The sequence below is a fragment of the Arvicola amphibius genome, chromosome 5, assembly GCF_903992535.2.
Source record: "Arvicola amphibius chromosome 5, mArvAmp1.2, whole genome shotgun sequence".
NCBI lineage: Eukaryota > Metazoa > Chordata > Mammalia > Rodentia > Cricetidae > Arvicola > Arvicola amphibius.
The window spans coordinates 72,874,086-72,895,538 of record NC_052051.1 but is presented as its reverse complement, the minus strand read 5'-3'; the positions used below and the strand labels follow the sequence as shown (position 1 = coordinate 72,895,538).

Below are 21,453 nucleotides of genomic sequence, written 5' to 3'. Positions count from 1 at the left end.
CTTCTGTTTCCGGCCAGGTGCTGTCTGCCGCACACCTCTACCCTCATCCTCACTAGAGGTTGACCACGGAAGTCCTGCGGGACCGAGCTGGCTCTGGTGTCCCGCAACTTCCCCGTGGGTCGCGGTATACCAGCCTCTAGGCGCGGGCTTGTCAAGGGTTAAGAGGAGAGCTTTGGGCTTACGTCGCTCTGGTTGAAGGTGGTTCCCCTCTCGCTGAGGGTGGGAGAGCCCTGTGGGCTGAAACCTGAGCTCCAGCTCAGCTGGGACTTGGGGAGGTCCCGGCAAGAGCTGAGCCTGCTGCCCTGCTCTCGCCCAAGCGTCACTCCAGTTACTCAGGCACCACCGGCGCAGCAGCAGCAATGATGGAGCTGGACCGCTGGGCGCAGTTGGGGCTCGCTTTCCTGCAGCTCCTTCTCATCTCATCCTTGCCAAGAGGTACTGTTAGTGACTGGGAGCCCTCCTGGGGGCACATGGGGAGCCGTACCAGGCTGGGAATTGTTGCAGTGATAATTTGGGGTATTCGCTGGTGGCTCTGATGCCCCTGCTTTCCTCCCTAAGAACTGGCTCATGTTTTATCCCTAATTGGGGAACTGTCCGGAAAGAAGAGAGCTCCTATGCAATCTATCTGTCTGTCTTTCTTTCTGTCTGCCAATTTCCTTAAAGTAACACATTGCCCCGGGAAGTCCATTATTTGTGAGTTTGTGGTTCTGATCTACAAAATCAAAGTTTCCTGGGAGAGCAGGGATTGGGTGGGTATATCGTTAATGAACCTTGCTTGGTGAAGTCTCAAGGTGGGAACTCTACTTAGAAGATCCCCAGTATAGGAGATGTGCTCACTCAGAAAACACCCTACATCCTGGGAAGTATGAAGCAAAAGCTTGGAGAAAATGGGCAAGCTGTTTCTTGGGGTGCAGCGCTTGGTTTGAAAGAGCTCTGGCTCATTTGTTACTCATATGTCTTATTTGTTACCACAGTTCCCAGGAGATGGGCTCCTAGGGGTATAAGAGGCTGGGACACGACAGGGTTCATGGCAGCCCCTTGCCAGATCATGGAGCAGAAGTCAGAGAACAGCAGGTCTCAGAAGAGGGAAGCAAGGACTCTATCTGCTTCTGTCTTGGGAGGCTGGAAGGCTGAGGTGTGAGGAGGTGAGGTTAGAGGGGTGGAGGAAGCCTGAAGGCTGAGGTGTGAGGAGAGCTGAGATGCCAAGCAGAAAGGCGGAGGCACAAGGAAGTGAGGCTAGAGGGTTGCCGGAGTGGTGAGGGGTCAGGAGAGACGGTAAGAGCCCACCCAATGAGCACTGCTGGGATTTGCCTAGGAGGGGAAACTTCGCTGGGGGGGGGGCACCTATGAGCCCTTCTGGTAGTCTTTGTGTGTTGGCTGGCTCTACCCTGCGCTCCCCACAAAGGGACGGTGCTCTGCTCCAGCAGGTGACCGGCAAGGTCCCAAGAGAGACACAGAAGTGGAAGGTGCTGAATGCAGTGGCTTGCTGCAGAGAAAGAGAACACAGCCTTCAGAAGCTTCCCTTAGTGTCAACACAGAGCCCAGAAACACAGGACTTCCCTTGCCATGTTTGGTTAATAACTTCCATGTACAGGAGCCTGCCTGTGTTCAGCCAAATCTTCCTTAATGATTTATTGCCCAAATGGTGGGGGCTGTTTGGCTGGGTGTATATCTCAGTGACATGGAGCTCGCCTGACGGTGGCTTGCTTGTCTCAAGCAGACTTCACCTCACTGACATCTTGTGCAGCTGAGATACAGTTCTGAAGGAAGGAAGGAGCCCTGTGAGGAGGGCTCATAAAACAAATGCCTGAACATTTAGGATGACTTGAGAACCCAGAATCAAGACTCATCCCCACTTCATTGCTGCCTTTTTTGTAGAGAATACAAATCTCTAGGGTGTGCTGAGTAGCCCAGACCCACTCCAGGGGGTCTTGCTTCCTCTAAGTTCCAGAGCCCAGTGCCCCAGACCCCCAGGGTGCCACCAACATTCATTCCCCTGCTTAGCTTCTGTGCTATGGCAAAGGAGACAGCACCACCCTTTACAAGTTAGGAAACACAGCTCAACTTGCCCAGGGGCTGAAAAACTCATTTATTGTTGACCTAAGACTCTCTCCTACCTTTTGCTATGGAAAAGTTCCGAGGACGGTGTGAGGTGAGCTGTCAGCCAAGCCGCTGGCTGAACCAAGCATCCGCTTTGTGTGTTTAGCAGGATTACCCGTCCTAGGGCTCAAGGCAGAAGGCAGAGTGGGGAAGGAAAGCATTTCTTCCTGCAGGGAAGGAGTCTGCTCCCTGGGCCTATCAAGGGAAGCTTGGAAGGACATTTCCTTTAATTGCTTTTCTAAAAAGAGTATCTGGTATGTAAACAACTCGTGGGTTGGTCCGGGAAGTTGTTGTTCACGGACATGTGATTCACATTGGAGGAGGAGAATCTAAACACGGGGCCAAGTGATAAACCTAACATAAACAGCCTGTGAGGGGAAACCTAACTCTGCGGACTCCACCAGACAGCAGCAGCAGGGGCGCTGCCAGCGGGACTCTGTCTAAGAGGAAAACCTCATTGAAAATATGGGGCTCTAGGGAAATGGAATCTTAATACGGATCACTTCACAACTGTGGCTTCCAACAGACGTTAGCTTGTAGGGAGTGGACACAAATGTGAGTGGGGAAGATAATTGGAAGCACAGATATTCAGTGAGCAGGAGCAGCCAGCTGAGAAAGGGAATGTTGAGAGTAAGCAAGGGAGGAGCGGTCAGAAAAAATTTAGAGGTTCTTTATAGCGGATACGTTAGCACATTCCAAGAAGAACTATGGAAATCGGCCTCCTTGGCAGGGGTGTTGTGTGAGGAGCATAAAGAGGGTGTTCCCCTAACATCTACTCTGAGAATGCCTGGCATCCCAACAGGGAAATCATTTCATGGGGGATGTACTTCCGCCACAGGCCCCTGAAGACCCTGAGCTGAGTCTGACCTGAAAGCTTCCTCCCTGAGGGCTAGCTCTCATGGTACCAGAAGGCACCGTGCAAGCTTCCAACAGAGGGAAACAGCCTGTAGTCCCACCCAGCTATGATGCCTGTGAGTCACAACAACCAGTGCAGTGCAATAATCGTAAAGGTGTGGTAGTGGCACAGATACCTCGGTGGTAACTAACAGCTCTCTAACTATACTTAAGACCTGTTCAATAAGAGGGAAAATGTTGTGTGATTGCATTTGAGTGTCATAGTTACTTTTCTATTGCTGTGATAAAGTACCATGAGCCAGGCAACTAGTGGGAGAAACAGTTTAATTGGACTTATAGTTCCAGAGAGTTAGCATTCATGATGGCAGAGGAAGAGCATCAAGCAGTTAGCTGGAGCAGCAACTGAGCACTTACGTCATGCACCATAAGCAGCAGGCAGAAAGGAAAGAATGGGCATGGTGCTAGTCTTCTGTAACCTCAAAGCCCTCTCCCAGAGACATACTTCCTCCAAAAATACTTCTACCAACTGGAGACTTAAGTATTCAAATGTATGAGCCTCAGGGAGCCATTGTCGTTCAAACCACCACAATGAAGCACAGTGAGAGTCATTAAGATGAAAGTTAAGATATGAATTGCCAGGTCCTACGGGAAGTAATTGGAAGTTAGTCTTTAATGAATACTGACCTGTGTCTTGATATGATGAAAAGGTTTGGCAATAAATGTTGGTCACTGTATGACATCAACAAAGTGAATATTGATGTCATTGAACTATTGTGTGTGTGTGTGTGTGTGCAGGTACAGTTAGTGTGTTATAAAGGTAATCATGTTGTATATATTTTCCTACAATAAAACTCACTTTCAGGACATGGCAAGTGGTTAATGCCTATAATTCTAGAACTTGGCAGGAGAACTGTAAGTTTGAGGCTAGCATAGGCTACATCATGAGAATCCCCTTCTCAAAAATAAATAAATAGATAAAAATATCTGAAGACACAAATTAGTGGACCCTTAGGTAAACTTTGGCCGCATAGTTTTCAAAATCACCTCATAACCTTTTAACTACCCCATCTAATCTTGGTAAAGCTTAAGACACACAAGGCAGAGGAGGGAGCCCTTGCCATCCTTGTTCGCAGGGCACCAGTGCTTGCTCTCGGGTAGCTGGGGTGCTGAGAGAGGCCACAGAGTAAAGGACTGCACACTGGTCACCAAGAGGCCACATGACCTGAAGTATCTAGTGGGGCACAAGGGTTAGAAACATTTGACCCTGACTGTGTTGAGGGAGGCTGGCTCCTCTCCGCAGCTGGTACATCCCATCTTCTCATATTTGATACTGGCTACCAGCACTTGAGTTTCTGAGAAAGATGCAGAAGGCTGAACAAGTGTGTAAAACTGCTACAGACTGATGATTGGCTAACAGAACTCTTTTTTGAGACAGGGTTTCTCTGTGTATCTCTGACTGTCCTGGAACTCACTTCCAGGCTGGCCTCGAACTCACAGAGATCTTCCTGCCTCAGCCTCCCTGAGTGCTGGGATTAAAGGCATGTACCAATCACTGCCCTGCTGGCTAACAGGACTTTCATAAGTTCCTTCTCTTTATCTATATAGCCCTCAGCTATGTTCCAAGCCACAAGTCTCATAGGGCCTGGTCTCACTTCTCTCTGTGACCTCCTTACCCCTGGCATACTACCTGCATACTACCTGCATACTACCTGCATACTACCTGCATACTACCTGCCTACTACCTGCCTACTACCTGCCTACTACCTGCATACTACCTGCCTACTACCTGGCATACTACCTGGCATACTACCTGCATACTACCTGCATACTACCTGCATACTACCTGCCTACTACCTGCCTACTACCTGCCTACTACCTGCATACTACCTGGCATACTACCTGCATACTACCTGCCTACTACCTGCCTACTACCTGCCTACTACCTGCCTACTACCTGCCTACTACCTGCCTACTACCTGCATACTACCTGCATACTACCTGCCTACTACCTGCATACTACCTGCATACTACCTGCATACTACCTGCATACTACCTGCCTACTACCTGCATACTACCTGCCTACTACCTGCATACTACCTGCCTACTACCTGCATACTACCTGCATACTACCTGCGTGAGCTTTTGGTGGAAACTGAGGGTGAGGCTGGGTCTATGTCTGGTCCTAAACTGTGGGTGAAATACTTCGGAACTAGAATTCCAGAAGCGGAAGTCACAGAGCATGCAAGGCCCTTGTGAACACTCAGAGCCTTTTAATGCCACTGCCATAGAATGTGAGTTTGATTCAATCTTGCCTGTATCTGGTTACAACGGAGAGACAGGACTGGCAGAGCCATAGTGTCTGAGGGACCTATGACTAGCCTCAAGTTAGAAAATTATTTCCATCTGCCCAGTTAAGGGCCAGGAAGTCCTGATGTAAAAGAAAACTTCTCCACTGGCCTCCCCCAAGGTCAGCTCTAGACACTGCAACTGATGTGAGCTGTATGCTTGTTGGAGAAGGTGCCCTTTCTGTGATGAATGAGGAAGGGTATGATCTTGTCCTCGGTGTGGGGAAGGAACTGGCAGCTGCACTCCATGGCTATTTTAGAGTAACAAACACTAGGCTTCCTCTCCTCTTCTTATCTTTACAATGGAAGTGAAATGCAGTGTTATGTGTTTCAGTCCCCAACTTCTGGGATAAAGACCTCAGAGGCCAGCCAGAGCACCCAAAGCTTCCGGATCAGCAGAGGAAGTTCACCAGATTCTAAGCCGATCCCCACTGAAATTGGTCAGTCATCGTAAGATCTGAGCAAAGCTATGGGTTTATAACTGAGAAGAAGTATTGTTTTTTAAGTATGACAAGCTAAGTCTCATTATGTATAAACAGCAGCCTTCAAGGAAGGTAGAAAATTAAAGCTGGCTGGAAAGTTTCAGGCTCTGAAACATTTACCATCTCTGTTTACCACACTCCTGTCATTTTTCTGGGTTGCAATGACCTGTGAGTAGATTCAGCTCTTATGGGTTGAGAATTGAGTAAAAAGGGTTGCGCATCAAATTCTTTACTGTTGATGAACTATCAAAGGTGGAGGCAACTTTGAAGAGGCTTCTATCATATTATACCTTACCTGAGGGATGTAATTCCAAGTTTGGTTACCTAAACAACTGACTGTTTCTGATGAATACATGGATATATAGTTCATCCTTGCAATAAACATAGGAAAAATAGGATTGTGAGCCTCAGATCACATGTGGAAGGACTCAGACAACGTTTCCACCAAGGTTGAAGGTTGAGCGCCTGTCCTGAGTGCAGACAGTCTGTCTACATGAAGTAGGAACTGTATTGTTGCAAGCATTACTGCAGTGAGCAGTAGGTCCAACAAGACTAAATGTCTGACTATCCTGTGGCTGTTGCAAGTGCTCGGCCTGACCCAAACGAGGGCACATGCTCACCTCTGTGGAAGTGATTTTTCTGAGAACAGCAGAAAAATCAGCTTCAATGGAGCCATATGGATTCTGAGAGGAGCCATTCCACAGAGGAAAAAGCTGCTAAGCAGACTCAAAACCCAACCAGGTTCAGGGATGGTATTCACAGTGTCCTGCATCCCACTCTGATTAGACATGGGAAGCGGGCATGGGAATTGTCCCATGGTCAGTTTTTGTAATGTGAATCACGTCTGTGTTTGCAGGGTGGGGACTGAACATGAGACGAATTTCAAGTTTGTCCCTGACTCTATGTCTTCCTGTTTTCTTATGGATTTGTTCTGTCAGGTTCATCAGTTGAATGCTTGTAAGCCATGGGATGGGGGAACTGGCCTGTAAGCTTCTTTTCCTTTCTGTTTTGGCATAACACAGTTGATGGATATTGCAGAAGATGGAGACTTGGTCCTTCACTATAAATAGCAGGATGCCTTTTAACCAAGTCATTTCAGTCTGGAGAATGCAGTGCCTGACAGACACCATCATCCTGGGGTTTGGGCCACAGAGAGCAAAGGCCCCTATTTCTGCCACCCCGCAGCCTCCACAGTTGGATAAACACTTGACTCCTTCAGGCTTGGCGTCTTCACCGGCCCTCACAGAGGCTCTGGCTGTCTCAGAGGGCTGAGTTAGTGGTTTGGCAGTGTGTCTACATAAGTAGATGTCTGGTCAGTTGGTTTTGTGATTGGAAAACCATGGCTACTGTTGTTGCCAAAATGGAGCAAGGAACATATTTAGCCAACTGTAGCTTACAGGGAAATTCAATGGTTTTCTTCATACCTTAATTTGATTAAAAAAAATACCAGCCTTTTTAATAAAAATAAAAATAAACCTTGAGTGGAGGGCAGATTTTAGTCCAGTCTATTTCAATTGATTAAATTGTTTGAGACTATGAGGAATAAACACTAGTATTTTCAAAGCCACTTTCCCTTCCCATTACTTCAGAAGATTTCACTAAAGACAATCAGTGAATTCCCTTGATCATATGATCCCTCTTCCAGAGTTACCAATAAAGATGAGAATGTCTTATGTGTCCTAAGACATGGTACCTGAGCTTGAATTATGGCTGGGAAATTCTCATCATAGTTCCAACATACATCTGTCTTGTCTGAATTTAAGCATAAGGAAAGATAGGATTGGGAGCAGAGTATCTTTGTCTAGGACGCTTTGACCTGTCTTTCTGCCTCTAGGGGGTGTACTGCTCTCTTCAAAATGGTGCCCAGCATGTCCTCTGGGTAAGCTTGGCTTCCTGGGCTCATGTGTCAACAGAAGAGTAAGTGTCTGAAGCCGTATAGAGATGTGACACAAGTATTAATAGACAGAAATGCCCAGCTTGAGGGATATGATGGATCTCCAGACACCACAATAAAGATGGAAATATCGGAGCTGGAGAAGAGTCCGGCATTTGTCTCTGTCACGAATAGCCTTCACTTCAGGGATTACGCCTGCCTCTTTTGTCCAAAGTCATGTATCTATTCAGCAATGTTTAACAAGCACCTATCAGGCATCAAGAATGTTTCTAGGTGCTGGGATATCATGATAAATAAGACAAAGTCCTTTTCTTAACAACATTTGCAGCCTGTTGAGGGAATTTGGGTTCATCCTTGCAATTCCCTCCCAATGTGAATTTCCCAAATTGCAAGTCCAGGTTGATGTTTAATAACAAAAGAGAGGATCCAGGAGGCTATGATAATATAAGCCTGGGGATTGATAATATACGAAGTCCATTATAGATTTGAAGGGTCCAACAGCCAGGAAAGCCATCACTAGTATATCACAAAGTTGTTTGGCCCTAGAGCCTTACTTGGCACACATCTTATACTGCTCGGTAGAACTAGTGCCTCATGGGGTATAGTTGTAAAATCTAGTCTCTCACTCACAACAAGTAAAACATTGAAGAATAATTTTACCGCTACAGAGGAAAGGGTAAAAAAGGGCTTTTAAAGACCAAAAAAGTATGGGCTTCTCTTTTTCAGACTTTATTTTTAATTGTGAGCAGAATCCGACGTTGGTACTACTAGTACTTGCCAAGATACTAAAAAGATCCTACAGAGGGTGATGCATCCACGGTACTGGAAGAAAATTCTGGCTAGCGTTCAGCTGCGTGACTCACTGAGAAAATTCATTTCCTGCAGTCAGGTTCCAATGTGATTGGCTTGGGATCATTGGGCATTCTGGGCTGTGAATCTGATTGATGAGCCACTCACAGTGAAGTGATGGTTCTGAGGAGTGAGAGGACTTGGGACCTGACTTCCCGACTAGATGCATCTCTCCTTCAAGAGCAGCAGAGCTAATTGATCATCCTTTGAATTCTTAGGAGCACTGGTTCCAAGGCCTACACCTACCCTCCCCATGACAAGATCCACTCATTTCCCCTTGTCCCCAGTCTAGTCTCGTGTTATTTCCCCAGTACTTCTGGAATAGTTCACACACAATACCGGATTTGTACAGCTCGGAAGTAATGAGGCTGTTTGCAGTTGGGACATATTCCGTGGAGACAGCACATGCATTTCTGTTGTTCATTGAGCCTTGGTTTGCTATTTCTTTACAAAATATTGTTCTTGTTCTCATGCAACATGTTTTCTGTGTTGGCAATCATACTGCCTGCCTCCTCTCTGCCCAAACTTGTTTCAGATGCAATAATAGTGGCCGTGGGTGAAGAACAAAAACAGCTGTTCCTATAAAAGGCATCTTGTCTAAGTGGACTTGGGAACATGAGATCTCAGAGATTCAGCTCCCACTCACCATGTATATGAGGCTCATCTTTGACGTGAATGTCTTGGTATGAGTAATCCACATGTATTTGTGCATGTACACAGAAGAATAAAAGCCTAGATCTGAATGTTTATATATTCATGTATAGATGTGATAATAATGTATACATGGGATCTAGTGTGTTCCCAAGCTGGGATCAAATCTCAGATATGTCATTTACCCCTATATTCCTCTTTACTTCCTTCATCTCTCTTGGGTGATCATATCACCTTCCAATCTATAGACCAAGGATAATGATGGCTACTGTTCAGGTTTATTGAAAGTTTTAAATGGAACAATTTAATAAAGATGGGGACTATTCAGGAGATTAAAGTCTTCTACCTACTCCTTTCTTTTAGAAATACTCCCTTCTGCCAAGCATCCTGACCATTCTCACTGCCCTCCTCCCCGACACCTCATCCACCTCCCCATAGATCTTCCTCTCATGCTCAGGTTGATTCATTTTGTTTTGTGATCCATTAAGGTTAGCCAAAGCCATCTGTGTGACCACAGGTTTGAATGATCCGCCGGAGCCTGTTCAATTCAGCAGAGGGTACCACAAAAGAAAAGTGATTTTCCCTCTCCCGATTCTTCCAACAACCAATAGTCCTGGGAGCTCTCCTCTTCCTTAATTGATTGTTGGCTGGGCTGGTTTTCTGAGGACCCAGTGTCAGTAACCACAGTTGTGTGAGTTAACGGTAGCTGCGACTGTGCTGAGCCTAGAGAATGGAGTTTCATGGCCCTTCAGTCTGTCTAGTCTTACTTGTCCCAGCGGCAGAAATTTCACAGTGGAGAATGGAGAAGCAGCAATAGCAGCCTTCTTCATCTGCAGTAGAAAGGGACTTGCATGGTCTTCTTGAGGTTTCCTTTACCCATGATTAGTCCCATTCTGTTCATCTGTGCTCCTGTCAGAAAAGAAAATCCCCAAACACTCAACATGTATTTTTTTTTTTATGAAACATACTCTCTTCCTTTGCTTTTGCCATCAGTGTTTTCTCCAGCATTAGGGGACATGCTTTCATATTCTGTGCCTTAAAGTCTATTTATTTGAAAAGGGGCTCTTGGCAGGGATTTACAGGGATTTACTTAGGAGACAGTGTTTAGTAGAAGAAGTGATTCTGGGGCAGTTATGTTGCAGCACAAACACTGAGGTTCCCTTAATAGTATGAAGATAAGATGTTGCCAGTGGCTATCCACTGTGCCCTAGCCAGGCATTTCAGTGAGAAGTTCCCTTCATCTTGTTCTAGCTTACAGAGCTGGAGGAGGTTACTCTAGCAAGGGCTAGACTTCCTGAGTTGCCATGAATATCAGAGCTCAACCTGATGGGACTCAGCATTACAATTATAAGCTATCTGCACTTAATATCTATTATTAGTCAGCTGTCTTTAATAGAAGGAGAAGCTGGCTTGCATTGGCATTGGTGAACATAATTATGAAAACAGTAACGCTAACTTTATGAGCGCTTGGCTGTGATGTAGTGGGTCTAGGCACGTCCAACCATTTGACATTGAAATACAGAACTCACCTAAGAGTGACTCTATAGAGTCACTAAAAAATAGCCCAAACATAATGTTTTAAGTACTCATGTGGTTTTGTGTTGGATTGCATTCATAGCTATCTTTGTGTTGACAGTGGATTGGACCTGTGGAAGACCAAGATACCCATGGTAACCCTGCATCCTCATTCAGAAGACTTTAATGTGCACGATTAGAAAAAGGGAAGTGGTTCGTAGAATGCCCGGGTCTAGGGAGCTACAGATCGGATGCTAAAGGCATTCCTTAAATTTCATCATTTTTAACATAGTCATTGGAATTCTTCAGCTAATACAATTTTTTACTGGATTCTATTGCCAAGTGAGTTTAGATACATCATCAACTGTTTTTACAATTTCTTTTTATTACTTTTAATTGTGTGTAGGTGTCTGTGTCTGCGTGTATGTATGTGCACATGAGTGAAGATGACCACAGACATGAGAGGTATCAGGTCCCCTAGAGATGGAGCTACGGACCTTTGTTAACTGGGTGTTGGAAACCGTTCTTTGGAAGAACAGCAAGTGCTCTTAACGTCTGAGCCACCTCTCTAGCCTACAACATTTTTTTCCTAGTGGCCAATGTTAATTTAAAAAAAGAAGAAAATCTGTCCATCTTATATTCTCAAATTCAAAATAGCCCAGAACAGCTGTCCTTGGAGAACTTCTGCACCACAGTTGTTGAGGATAAAGGCAATTGGGGAGTTTCTCCAAGACCGTAGCTTTGGGTTCCCTTTGGCTGTGCATGTGGAATTTCTATTTCTAATGAAAGGAAGCAGGGGGCGATGCATGCCTTTTTAAAAGCTACCCAAATGAGAAGCACTATAGTTTGAATATGTTCTCCAGTTTCATATGTAGGAAAGTTAATCCCCGAGTTCATCTGTGAAATAGAAGTGGGAAGTTTGGAAGAAGATGAGGTCTATTCATGAATGAACTAGCCCTTGGGTTTTGGAGAAAGTAGCTTCCTGTAGCTTGCTCGCACTGTCTAAGCTGACAAAACCCTCTACCTAACACTAGGTAGCGAGAAGACCCTCACCAGAAGCTGAGAAAGTTCCAGGAGTGTGGTTTCAGACGTTCCAGCATCCAGAACCAGGCTATACTCTATAACAAGCTACACTCTATAAATTATCAAGCCTTGTGAGTTTTGTTACAGTAGTAGCAACAACAAGAAAAACCGACTTAGACAAGAGGTGTTAGAGGAAAGAAAATAAGGTCTAAAGGCAGGTGGGAAGAGCCAGGAGTGGGTCAGAGAAACAGGAAGAAATGGCTTGAAAGGTGGGAATGTGTGAGCCTGTGGAGGACACACAGAACCAGGAAGAAACGGCTTGAAAGGTGGGAATGTGTGAGCCTGTGGAGGACACACAGTTTCTCACCCTCCTTATTCTCTGTGGTTTAAGCAAAGCTGTTATTTGAAAAAGAAAAAGTATACAGTGGATAATGGTGAAGTCTGAAAATTATGCAATTCTCCTTCCAAAGTCCTTCACGGTCATTGTCATCTTTGAGTGCAATGACATCTTTAACCCCATCCCTTTGGGGCTTTGGGGAAAGGCTGGGACAAGATGTCCTGTCTGTGACTGTCTATCAGTACAAAAGAATGGGTTCTATGGATTCAGGTTTGGAGTGTGGGATTCCTTTCAAGGATTTCTTCACTAAGGAGTCAGGGACATCATCCTGGATCTTTAGACTAGTGGGAAGGGAGAACCATATAAGTCTAATTTTTCATGGACTGGAAGAAGGCTGGCTGAAGCAGCACAATAAAGATGTAATTCTAAAAGAAGTGTTTGTTTTGTTTGAAAAGCAGAAATCTAGATTCTATCTCTAGTGGTGGTAACAAATGGGCCTGAATTGGAGTCCAGACATCCTGGTATATTCAGCACAGATGCTGGTGTAGATGAGAATGCTACCTTCTAACACATACGGACAGAGTCTCAGCTCTGCCAAGTACCATGTATCTTTGGTCAAGATTCCTAACCTTTTGTTGCCTCAATTTCTTCAACTACAGAATGTGAGACCATCATGTCATTGAGAATGAATTAACACATGGAAACACAAAGAAGCGGTCTACCCTTAGAACAAGCTCCAATAGCTGTTAAGTCTCTTGCGGTCATTCAGAATCAGGAATAATGTCTGTAAGCCATACAGAAACAGGCCACCTGTTTATGAACTCTATCTCTGATATGTACTACTTATGTGATGTTGGATGTCTTACCTACAGGCTGTAAAATGGGGTATTTCTTCTGAAGTTCTTCATAGTGTGTGACTGGTATACCTGTTTCTGTACATGTTTGCATGTGTATGGCTTCATACATATGGGTATGTGTTCGAGCCAAAAGTTGATGTCAGGTGTCCTTGAACACTCTCCATTTTATTTACTGAGGTAGACTGTTTTTTGACCCTGGCGCTCATAGATTAGGCTAGTCGAGCTACTCAGCGAGCCCTAGGGATCCACTGTCTCTGCTCTCCAAGTGCTAGGATTTCAGGTAGCTGCTATGCGGGGTCTGAGGGATCAGGACTCTGATCCCCACACTTGCATGTCAAGCATTTCCTCTACTGATCCCTCTCCCCAGTCCTGCTCCTTTCTTTTTAAATGCTAACCTTAGATGTTGAGACTCTGGAGAACTAATATGTCACATTGGCAAGATAGAAGTGTTGGTCCCAGTAAGAGTGGGGTTCTGATTTGTCTGTCTTTTTTTACTTCAGAGATGTACAATATGAGGCATCTATTTGCTGTATTCTTCCTTATTAAACGAAGACAACAACACACACTTTGAATGGAGCTGGGTGGACTGATGAGTTTCAAAGACTGAGAGCCAGCCCCAGTGTGTGGTGGGATGTAAACAAGGACTGAGCAGCCCTGTGGAGCCACGTGCTAATAAAGTGAAGAGGAAGAGCAAGTGATGAATTTAATTCTTACTCTCCTTCCTTCCCAAACATACAGGAATTCAAATATCAGATTTCTAAAGAATTCATTCAACACCATGACTTGCAAAGTGTGGTAATAAAGGACTTGACTTTGTAGTTGCCATTATCTTACTAACAAAAGAGGGACCGAGAGAAAGGAAGCCTAAATCACTGAATTTGAGAAGCTAGGACCACTGTTGTAACAAATGATGCGGTGGTTCAATAGTTCAATAGGATATGAAATAGATGGATTCCTGTTTCCATAGAGAGTCCCCAGTCTTCAGATCGACCTTAGGGGCCATCATGTCCACGTATATCTTTAATAATGGTGAAAACTTTGCACCTTAAGTTTCCGCTAAGAGAAAGGGATTCCTCTTCCCCCCCCCCCCGCCTCCATAAGTGCACACTGCTGAAGGAATTGTTTTTCCAGTTCATCGGCAATAGAAGGAGACCAGGGCCGGATAACCCTAAAACAAACTGCCAGCACATTCCAGAACAGTGAAAGTGAGTGCAAAATAATGATGGTGACAATGATGACAGCAGCCAGCTGTCCTTCTTGTCTTACTCATTTGTTTCGCCAAATGCATGGCAGCTGTGCTGATTGAGCAGCCTTGTGTAGGTTGCCCTGGTATTCTCTCTGTAAGGCAGAACTAAGATGTGAAGCAACTCCCGATATTGGTTAACCCTGTTTTTATTTTTTTTTAAATAAAGGAAACATAGAGAAGCCCTTATACATATAGAATAATTAATTATGCAGCAATTTCAAATAACCATTGAGATTTCCATGTCAAAGGAAAAAGTTCAGGGTAGAAGTAAAAAAGAAACTCTCTGAATTAAAGTATGTCATCAATTTCGAGAGGTCAGAATACTGTACGGTTACAGCAACATGTGGATATTTATGTGGACTAAAAGCACGACGTGAAAGATAGTCACCAAAATGTTGAGGCTATTTCTGAATATTATGTTTTATTGATGATTTTCTTAACTTCTCAAGCTTTCACAAGGATATCCCCCTCTACATGTATTATTTTGTGGGTGAATGAGGAAGAGATGTACGTAACAAGAAGTGAACTGGATATTAAAAATGGGCTGGATGATAATTAGTGGATTGTAACAAATTATCACTCGGGAGAAGGATGCTGTCAGTGGAGACACCATGCAGGCATGGATGGCCGATCTTTATACCTACCCCCCCGAATCTTATTATGAACCTAAAATAGCATCTTAAAAAGGAATTTGGAATGAAAAATTATTTTGTCCAAAGAAAAAGCAAGTAATGTACAAACAGAGAGCCCAGGGGCTGGGGAGAGGATTCACTGAGGAGGGATTGCTTGGCAAATGTGAGGACCTGAGTTTGAATCCTCGGCACACATGTGAAAGTCAGGCAAGGCTATACATGCCTGTAACACCAACACTGAGGAGAGCAGAGACAAGGGTCCCCTCCAGAGTTTTCTGGCCAGTTAGCCCATACAAAACGCTGAACTTCTGGTTTCGTGGCAGCCCCTTTCTCGAGGCAATAAGGTAGTCAGAGATAGATCAAGATACTTGTCTTTTTCCTCCTACTTCCCTATGAGGGTCCATGGATCGTCAGACCCACACAGTTATGTGTTAGGCACCACACATGCATACCTTTCTCTTACATAAACACACCTGAGGTTTGAGAAGATTAGTTTTAGCCATGAAACGCAGAGAAAGTAAAGTTGATCCCACACCAGGAGTTTGTTTCCCCTAAGTAGCAAACTTGTTCACCTTCTTCCAACCCTGGAATTTTCTTTCTTTTTAAAATGAATTTCTTAGAAAAGATGCTTGGGTGTGTCTTAGGGTTTCCATCGCTGTGAAGACACACCATGACCATGGCAATGAGCTCTTTCTCTCTCTCTCTCTCTCTCTCTCTCTCTCTCTCTCTCTCTCTCTCTCTCTCTCTCTCTTTCTCTCTCTGCAACACTTATAAACGAAACATTTAATTGGGGCTGGATTACAATTTCAAAAGTTTAGTCCATTATCATCATGGCCAGAGTGTAGTGTGTGCAGTCAGACATGGTGCTGGAGAAGGAGCTGAGAGTTCTATATCTTGATCTGCAGACAGCAGGAAGAGACAGACAAGCCTAGCTTAAGCTTCTGAGACCTCAAAGCCAGCCCTCTAGTGACAAACTTCCTCCAACAAGGCCACTCCTACTCCAACAACATCATGCCTCCAAATAGTGACACTTTTTATGGGGGATTTTTTTATTCAAACCATTACATCCTGTTCCTTGCCCCCCACAGGCTTATAGCCATATCATAATGCAAAATGCATTTGGTTCAGTTTCAAAAGTCCCATAGTCTATAACAGTTTCAAACTTGTTTAAAAATCCAAAGTCTCTTCTGAGAGTCATGGCCAATCTCTTAACTGTAATCCCTGTGAAGTCAAAATGAAAAAGCAGATAACACCCTTTCAACATAATGGCACAGGATATACATTACTGTTCCAAAAGAGGGGCAAGGGAACATAATGAGGAAAATACTGGGCAAAGCAAGACCAAAGCCAGCTTGGCAAACTCCAGACTCTGCATCTCCGTATCTGGTATTAAAGTGTTCTTCCCTTCTCCAACTCCTTTGAGCGTTGTTCATTGCAGTGTGCTTCTTTGTCTTGGTCTGGTTCCAGTCCCTATTCGTAGCTTTCTTCGGCAGGTATCTTACGACTCTGGCATTTCCAGTATCTTGGGGTTTCCAACTCAATCCAGGCTTCACCTTCACAGCTTCACTCAATGGCCCCTATAGGCCTCCATGCAGGGACATCCCTGACATATACCTGGTCTTGGTGACTTCTCTTACCTGCAGTGGGTGAATCCATAACCCCTTTCTTCTGTCCTTGACTCTAAAGACAGGACACGTAGTCAAAGCTGCCACGTCTGATTCTTCTTGAGACTGGAACATGACCCTTTCGTTCAAATACATTTTCACCAGCCTTCTGTTTTTCATGGTTTCCTCCACTGCCTAAGCTTGACTGTCCTGGAACTTGCTCTGTAGACCAGGCTGGCCTTGAACTCCCAAATCTGCCATCTGAGTGCTGGGATTAAAGGCATGCATGTACCACTACACGTGGCCCTTAGCGTTTCTTTAATTTCTTTTTGTACAAGTTGGAAGCTTAGTTGTGTGGGATCTTGCCTTGAGGTCACCACTGACTTTATTTCATTTAACATCAAGCTTTTTTAAAAATCTGTTTATCTCTTTGAACACAGGACTTAGCTCAGTTCCACTTCCTGGTAGCCCCTGTCTCCTCTTGCTGCATAGTTTTCCTTGTTCAGTTTGCTCCTTTTCATTATGTATTTGCATAAAAGTGAACAGTAATAGCCACATGACAGAGTCATTATTACGTTGTTTTGAGATTTCCTTTGCCAAAGCAATTAATCCAAAACTGTTCAATTTAGCCTCAGGCAGACTCTTCAGACAAGGGCAAAAAATAGCTACATTCTTTGCCAAAATATCACAAGGATGATCACTACACCACATATTAATATTCTTCTCCTCTGAAATCTCTTGAGCCAGGCTCCCACGATTCAAATCACCCTCAGTACCACTGTCTTCCATGTTCCTACTAGTATGGCCCATTAAACATCACTTAAAGTGCCCAAAGTCCAGGCAAAGACATGGCCTATCACAACAATTCTCCAGTCCCTGGTACCAATTTCTCTAAGTTAGGGTTTCTATTGTGGCAAAGAAACACCACAACCAAAAAGCAAGTTGGGGAGGAAAAGGTTTATTCAGCTTACACTTCCACATGGCTGTTCATTATCAAAGGAAGTAAGGAGGACAGGAACCTGGAGGCAGGAGCTGATACAAATGTCATGGAGGGATGCTGCTTACTTATTCAAACTACAACATGTTTCTCTGTGCTTCCATTAATAAGGTAACTAAGGTCCCCCCATAGTCTTTCCTCCCTGGTAAAATGAAGGCTGGAGCAAATGATTCTGACTTAAAAGAAAGCACACTATGAACCTCCCTGGCTCACTTTGAAGAAGACTGCATAAAGAATATAGAAGTGTCTTCAAAGTGAGGGAAATGCTAACGTGCCTCAATGTGGTAGTTTGAATGTAATCTATCCCCATAAGCCCATAGGGAGTGGCACTATTAGGAGGTGTGGCCTTGTTGGAGTAGATATGGCCTTGTTGGAGGAAGTATGTCACTGTGGGGGTGGGGTTTGAGGTTTCCTAGGTTTCAGGAAACTGCCCAGTGTCTCAGTTCGACTTCCTGATGCCTGCAAGATGTGGGACTCTCAGCTACTTCTCCAGCACCATGTCTGCCTGCACACCGCCATGCTCCCTGCCACAATGAAAATAGAGTGAATCTCTGAAACTGCAATCGAGCCATCCCAATTAAATGCTTTAGTTATAAGAGTTGCCTTGGTCATAGTGTTTCTTCACAGGAATAGGAACGCTAAGACACTCAGCATACATAGAGGAGACAGGCAAAATGTCTACTGCTGCTGTTGTTTCTGTCAGTCTTAGGTCCTGAAACTGGACCTCACTTCCATCCTGAAACACCTTGAATTTGTATAGCTGAAGCCAAGTCCTCAGTGTGCTCTTCCCACAAACGTAATTCCAATAAATGGAGAAGACTTCCAAGGCGCTGCTCTTGGCTGCTTATTATATACAGCTCAAGTCTCCTTAACAGGTTAGCTCAAGCTATCCTGGGATATTTCAGGTGTCTATTTTTAAAATGTATTTTGTTTTCAAGTATGAGTGTGTGCATCTGCATGGGGACATGTGCACATGTGTAGAAGCTGGGAGAAGTATTGCATCTCCTGAAGCCAGGGTTACAGGGGATTGTGAGTCCCTCGTTGTTGGTGATGGGAATTGAACTCATGCCCTATGCAAGAGCAGCAGGTGATCTTAGCTGACGGACTACATCTCCGGTCCCTGTCTGCTTACTTATTACAAGTCCATTTCAGAGGCCACATTGCTGAATCTTTCAAGCTGACAGAGTAAGAAGGACCATGGACTTAGACCATGAGAAAAAGAGCTTTGTATGACCCTTTGAAGCAATGACCTCTATTTGTCAAGTCCTGTCTTCCTGGAAAAGGTCTCATCTTTACAAATAGATTCGTTTCTTTCTATGACTTAATTTAAATGACCCCAGTCCAATTTATTTAAAGATCCTTTCATGATTACTTACTTTCATAAGTTTCTCTTATTTCAGTTTATGATCCCATGGGGTCATCTGAGCCTCTATCCCTCTACCAAACTGTGATTTCCTTGAGGTCAGAAATGGTATGTTTGCTCTCTGTTTATTCAGTAGTCAGTCTCTTTCCTAAGACATACCTGATACTTAATAATTGCTTGTGGAATGAGAGAGCTAATTCATCAGTTCACCCATGGCCTTGGTGCTCAGCCTAGTAGGGAAATGAGACATAGAGTGGCCATGTGACTTGCTGTGGCTTAGTCTGTCTGAGTGGACCCAGTGTGTTAATCCCCTATTGATTTTCCAGTCTATAACTACAGACTTAATGACTTTGAATAGCCCACATTGATCACCTTCTACTTTGGAAGTCAGCTAAATCTGAAATGAATCTTCCAGGCAAAACTGGGCTGTTCAAACCTTCGCTTTCTCCTTTCTAGTTTCCAGAACTCCTCCTTCTCACTCCCCACCCGACCCCCTCCTCCGTGGTCAAAGTCCCCTCAAATTCTACGCATATCTAAACACCTTCTTTTCTGACTTTCACCCTCTTACTTCCTTCTTACACCCTCCTGTGGTTTCACTGGTCACATCTGGACTATCCTGCACCCTTCTCTCATCCCAGGATACCTTAATAAGTTGCATCTGCCAAATCCTTTCCACCAGGTTCCCCTGAGGTCATTATCTGGGGCTGAAAAGGCTCTCTTAATAGAACAGGCTAGCAGGGCAGAGCTGGGCTTGCTCACTGAAGTAGAGACATGCTAGTGAAATTACTTCAGGGAATTAATTTTTGGATAAAATGGAGGCACCCAGGTTGGAACTGAACCAATCTGCTGCTTGGCGAACAGGATGTGGCCAAGTAGAACAAACCTCATTTGGCCTTCCATGTCAGAATACGACGTCTTAGAGATAATTCCTAAAATTTGCAAACGAGTTTCAACTGTGCGGTGAGCTGCCTCCAGAAGTTACCAGGATCTAGAACTTTTAGGAATCCTGGGAGGGGATGGTGCTCCAGGGTGGAGGGAGGGAGAGGGTTAAGACATGAGCCCACACCTTGCTATTTGCTGTTCAGAAAAAGCAGAAAACATTGTGGACAGGGGCTGGATTGGAGGAAGACAGACCCATAGTGGAGAAAACCTGGGCCAGCTGTTCTAGACACTCCCTCCAGGGGAAGAACATGTCCCAGCTTTGATATCACCCAATGGGCAAAGCTGACTCCTGGCTCAGAGGTCCAAGGTGGATCCTATGGATTTAACTGGAAAGAGGAAGCTAGCTCTAGAGTTTGATGAGCTCTGATCAATCAGATCTTGCTTTCTCTGCACTCTCTAGCACAGCCTTCCTGGCAGCTGTGACTGAGTTAGCTGCATTTGGGTCATGCAAAGGGGACAGGAGATAAGCAAGGAGAGTCACCCCACAATGGTATCCAAGGAGGTTGGTTCCAGATCCCCTGTGGTTATACAAAGTCCATGTATGCTCAAGTATCTCAGGTAAAATCAGTCTTTGTGTAATACCTGGCACATTCTCCTGTATGCTTAGAAGCATTCCTAGCTTATCAGAATTACAGAGTGCCATGGTAGAAATAGCTGACATATTCTTTAAATAATGGTTTTATTCTTTGTGTGATATTTTCCCTCTTTGTTTTTTAATAGGAAAATCACTTGAAAAGACAAAAGACTAACCCTGCCAGGCAGCCTGTCTGCTGCTGGCTGCATCAAACCCTAACATTCCAGATCTGAGTCACGGTGTTCAAGTTCATGTATCAAAAAGCAATGTAAAAAAAGTTAAAATGGCACCAGCAATGGAACACAACAAAACTTGTTTTCAAAAAGTCTATATACATGTTTAATATAGGAAAATTTGTTTTTACAAAATTTGACTAGAAGCTGTTTGAATCTGGGGGTGCTGTGCCCATAAATGAGGAGGGCTGGCTGTGGGGGTGCTATGCCTATAGGTGAGGAGGGCTGGCTATGGGGATGCCATGCCCATAGGTGAGGAGGGCTGGCTGTGGGGTGCCACACCCATAGGTGAGGAGGGCTGGCTGTGGGGGTGCTATGCCCATAGGTGAGGAGGGCTGGCTATGGGGATGCCATGCCCATAGGTGAGGAGGGCTGGCTGTGGGGTGTCACACCCATAGGTGAGGAGGGCTGGCTGTGGGGGTGCCGTGCCCATAGATGAGGAGGGCTGGCTGTGGGGGTGCCACACCCATAAGTGAGGAGGGCTGGCTGTGGGGGTGCCGTGCCCATAGATGAGGAGGGCTGGCTGTGGGGGTGCCACACCCATAGGTGAGGAGGGCTGGCTGTGGGGTGTCACACCCATAGGTGAGGAGGGCTGGCTGTGGGGGTGCCGTGCCCATAGATGAGGAGGGCTGGCTGTGGGGGTGCCACACCCATAGGTGAGGAGGGCTGGCTGTGGGGGTGCCGTGTTCATAGGTGAGGAGGGCTGGCTGTGGGGTGCCATGCCGATTTGAGAAGAGGGCTGGCTGTAATAGAAACAGAAAGAATAAAAACAGCGCTGTGTGCTGAAAGACAACCAATGGGATGCAGTGTGTGGTGGAGACAACCTAGTGGGATGTGTGTGGGATGCGTTTCTGAGGAGAAGGCCAGAGAGGCCCTCCCTGACAGATGGGATACAGAACTGGGACAGAGGCTGCGGGAAAAGCACAGAGGAAGGTCCGGCAGTGGGTAAGAGCT

At 45.1% G+C, this 21,453-nt stretch overlaps 1 protein-coding gene across 2 annotated transcripts in view; it reads left to right on the top strand.

Moving 5' to 3' along the window:
* Window positions 1-233: 233 nt before the first annotated feature.
* Pamr1 (peptidase domain containing associated with muscle regeneration 1) overlaps window positions 234-21,453 on the top strand; it is a 94,784-nt gene continuing 73,564 nt past the window's right edge. For both annotated transcript variants that reach the window (XM_038330481.1, XM_038330480.1), the window contains exon 1: window positions 234-435. In XM_038330481.1, coding sequence (XP_038186409.1) covers window positions 360-435 — 76 coding nt within the window. In that variant the 5' untranslated portion in view covers window positions 234-359. The remainder of the gene's footprint in view (window positions 436-21,453) is intronic.